The sequence below is a fragment of the Notechis scutatus genome, chromosome 4 (genome assembly GCF_049901735.1).
Source record: "Notechis scutatus isolate UNSWTSFEM ecotype Mainland chromosome 4, rNotScu1.2, whole genome shotgun sequence".
Taxonomy (NCBI): Eukaryota; Metazoa; Chordata; class Lepidosauria; order Squamata; family Elapidae; genus Notechis; species Notechis scutatus.
The window spans coordinates 51,982,730-51,986,499 of NC_142012.1; the positions used below are offsets into that span (position 1 = coordinate 51,982,730).

The 3,770-nt window shown below is 61.5% G+C and overlaps 1 protein-coding gene across 1 annotated transcript; it reads right to left on the reverse strand.

Moving 5' to 3' along the window:
• Positions 1–412: 412 nt before the first annotated feature.
• Positions 413–3,086, reverse strand: HMX1 (H6 family homeobox 1). Its single transcript, XM_087963420.1, is given in 4 exon segments — positions 413–1,906; positions 2,493–2,591; positions 2,594–2,630; positions 2,678–3,086. Coding segments are annotated over 4 exon segments (957 nt in total). The 5' UTR covers positions 2,834–3,086; the 3' UTR covers positions 413–1,241.
• Between the last annotated feature and the right edge of the window lie 684 nt (positions 3,087–3,770).

The window sequence follows — 3,770 nt, forward strand, 5'->3', positions numbered from 1 at the left end:
TGCTGGTAATTTCTAACCAGAGGTGACCGGGTTTTGTTTTGTTTTGTTTTGTTTTTGTTCCAAATATAAACGGGTTCCTTTAAAAAGAACAAACCGTTTTCAAGTGGATTTGGCCCCCTTAAAAAAAAGAAAGAAAAGGACTTGGAGGTTAACTATAAATAGTGTCTCCGAATTTGTTCCCTTTCTCATCCGAATTTCCAGCATAGCTGCCAATGTTAGGATTAATTTGATGGTTTTATTTTAACCCATTAGCCCTTAAAAAGGAATATTTAAATGAACAAAATGTAAACATGCACAATATAGTGCCTATTTATACCGCACCGAAGAATCCAAATTGAAGTTTTTAACGCTAACATCAGTTGGACGGGATGTAGTTGGAAAGGATTTCTCGATTCAAAACGGTCCACAATAATCGGGGAGAGGGGAACAAATTTATCTTCATCCGAGAATTAAAACAGAATTAAGCTATAATAGGATACAGTATTATTTTAGGATAATTCGAATACAGCATTCAAGAACAATTCGGGATAAACCAAAATCCTTAATTCGCGTTGCTTTGCTTTTTTTCCAAACATACTTTTTGCATCATAAATTAACAACCACCCCAAAATAAAAAATAAAAATAAAAAAATATCGCACATGCTTTGTTAAAGGGATGGCAGCCCTTCCCAACCGAAGCGAAGAGACAAACGCGCGACGAACTACTATCCGTTCCGAAATTGTACTTTGAAGAGCGGGGTTCGTGGTCTGGGAAAAAGAACCGAGTCGGCCATTGGAAAGCAACTCGTTTGGCTTAAGTCTTAATTTCGCTTTTGTTAGTTAAAGGCTCGCCAGAGACAATCCCCCCCAGGATAAAAGGCTGAAGTTAGAGAGTCTTCGCAGCGGGCAAGAGTTCAAAGGCAATTCTAGATTATTATTCCCGGCCCCCCCCACCCCACCTTCTCGGCTCCGCCAAAACCACCGGCTGGAACAGCCCCCCTGTCTGAAATGGGATAGAGTCTCCGGCTTGAGTCGTGGGGTTGGACTAGATGACCTCCAAGCTCCCTTCCAGCTCGATTTTGGTTGGTTGATTGAACCAGTAGAATGAAGTTGTGGATGCTCCATCCTCAGTGGCGGTTTTAAAGATGAGACTTGGACAGTCGCTTGCCTGGAATCCTGTAGACTTCCTGCTTGAGCAGGGGCTGGACTAGAAGATCTCCAGGGTACCTTCCACAGCTCTCTTCGGATCAAAAGGGGCGGTTTTAAACCAGGCCGCTGACCGGCGCCCGCAAGAACGGGGCCGCCGCCGCCGCCGCCGCCCCCGGGAAGGCGCTCAGCGGATAAGCCACCGCTCCCCCTGCAAGGCTGAGCAGCGGGGGCGGCGGGGGCGGCCCGTGGGGGGACAGCGGCAAGGCGGCCAAGGCGCTCCCCGTCAGCGAGCTGTCGTGGTACAAGACCGGGACGCGCACGATCCGCTGGGCGGTGGAAGGAGGCAGCTGCGCGGCTTCCAGATCGGCGGCCAGCTGGCGCTTCCATTTGTTGCGCCGGTTCTGGAACCAGATCTTGACCTGCGTCTCGGTCAGGCGCAGCGAGGCGGCCAAGCCGGCCCGCTCCGAGCTGCTCAGGTAGCGCTTCACGTCGAAGGTGGACTCCAGCTGGAACACCTGGCTTCGGCTGAAGACGGTGCGCGTTTTCTTCTTGCGCCCGCCGCCGCCGCCGCCGCGCGCCTCGCCTCCCGCCGCCGCCTCCTCCGGCTCCTCCGGACGCCGCTTGCTCTCGCAGACGCCCCCACCGGATCCGGGACGCCCCTGGCCGGGCTCTTCGCTCTCCTCGACGGGCTTGGGCTGGGCTGTCCCGCGTTGCTGGCCGCTTGCCTTCGGCTGGGGGGCTCCTTCGGCGGTGATCTCCGGAGAGTCCCTGTCGCTGGCTGGTTGGGGAGAGGGGGGCAAAGGGGGGCAGAGAGGGAGGGAAGAGGTCAGTCAGTCCGCAGTCGTCGAGGGGGGAGGAAAAACCCACCCCCGTCAATTCACACACGCCACGCGCCCGCAGCCCGACCCTCTCCAAGCCCAAGTTGGGGTTGGCACCGGAGCAGGACCCCGTGGTGGGCGCTGCAGCTCCGTTTCCACCCCTCCCCCAAAGAACCAGACCTCTCTTCCAAGCCAGCCTCGCAGAACCTTGGGCTGCGCTCCGGCAACGGGACCCCCGTTTTGGGTCTCCAGCGCTCCGGTCCCGCAAGCAGCCGGGACAAAGGGACCGGATTTGGATTGTCGGGGTGTGGGGAGGGGGCTGCAGGAAAAGACCCCGCTTTCCTACCCGCGAACTCTCTCCCACTCCCGGGAAGGCCCAGGCCTCCACGGAATGGAACGGGAGACCGAACCTGGTGTCGCCTCTGCTCTTCGGCCCGACGACGGGGGCTTTTCAGCAGGGTCGGAAGGTGGGGAAGGGCGCAGATCTCGCTCGCCCGGCCGGGCCCGGGGGGAGCGGGAGACGGGGGCGCAGGGCGCGGGACTTACTTTCCGGACTGGCGCAGCTCCTAAACGCCTTGCGCGCCCGCCGGTACCACTCCAGGGCGTTTTCCCGCAACGGCGAGCTCAGCTCCAAGCGGGGTCCCCCGGGGTCCGGCAGCAGGCGAGGGAGCAGGGTCGGCCGGGCTGGGCGCGGGGCACCGCCGAGGTCTCCTCTGGGGCCTGGCCCGGGCCGGCCTCCTCTCCTCCTCCTCCTCCTCCCCCTCCTCCTCTTCTTCCTCGTCCTCTCGCCGCCGCCGTTTCGTTTGGGCCGCCAGCAGGTTGGCGATGAAAAACGAGGACACGCGAGCCGAGGCGGCCTGGACGTTTCCCGACGCTTGGTCCGGCATCCTGGAACGAGGATGCGGGCAGCCGGAGCCGCTGCGCGCGAGGCCGGCCGCTTTCAGGATACGGGAGCCCGGCCGAGAAGAGGAGCCGTTCCGGAGGATCGCATCGCCCCCTCAAGCCAGCCAGCCGGCCGGCCGGCCCGACTCGCCGCTTGGCCCGAGGCACAAGCCAGCCCGAGAATGGGGCGCGCCGGGGCTGCCGCGCCCTCCCCCGCTCCCGCTTCGCCGATTTAGGTCAATTGGGCAGCCAGGCACCGGCGGGAGGCGCCACGCCGGGAGGTGGAGGGGGAAGGGAAGGGAGGAGGGGGGCCGGCCCTCGTCTGCCGCTCTCATTGGTCAATCGGGGGAGGGTTGGAAGAAGACAGAGGGATCTGCCGAGCCCGCCTCCCGCCCTGGGGAAAAAATAAACTAAAATGAAATGAAAAGATGCGCCACGCTCGCCACGCCCCTCCAGCCCTTTCCCTTGCTCCATTTCCCACCGACCCTCCCCCACCGACCCCGGTTCTGCGGCTGCCGCGCGCGCCAGGCGGCGGATTGGGGGCGAGCGACCTCCTCTCTCGGGCTCCGCAGCGGAGACAGCCCGTCGGGAGGGTTGGGAGACGCGGACGCGTCGTGGAGACCAGCCTGGGATCTTCCGCGGGGCCCGGCCACGGTGGGGGTGTCCCTGGGGGAAGAGTGGGAGGGCGGCTCCCCCCACTCTTCCTCCCCTCCCCCAGGAACGGAGGCTGGAGGTGGTGGGCCGGCAAGGAACGGAGCTCTCCGCGGGCGAGTGCTGGCCGGCTTCCCCAATGCCCACTTTGGGACGCCGGTGGGAGCCGCAGCTCGTCCTTGCTTTGTCCCGGCCCTTTCCCGGAGCCTGGGGCGGCCGGAGGGTCCGGACAATGCCCAGAGGGCGTCCGCGGGAAGTCAGAACGGCCGGGCGGGTGGGAACTACGGTGGG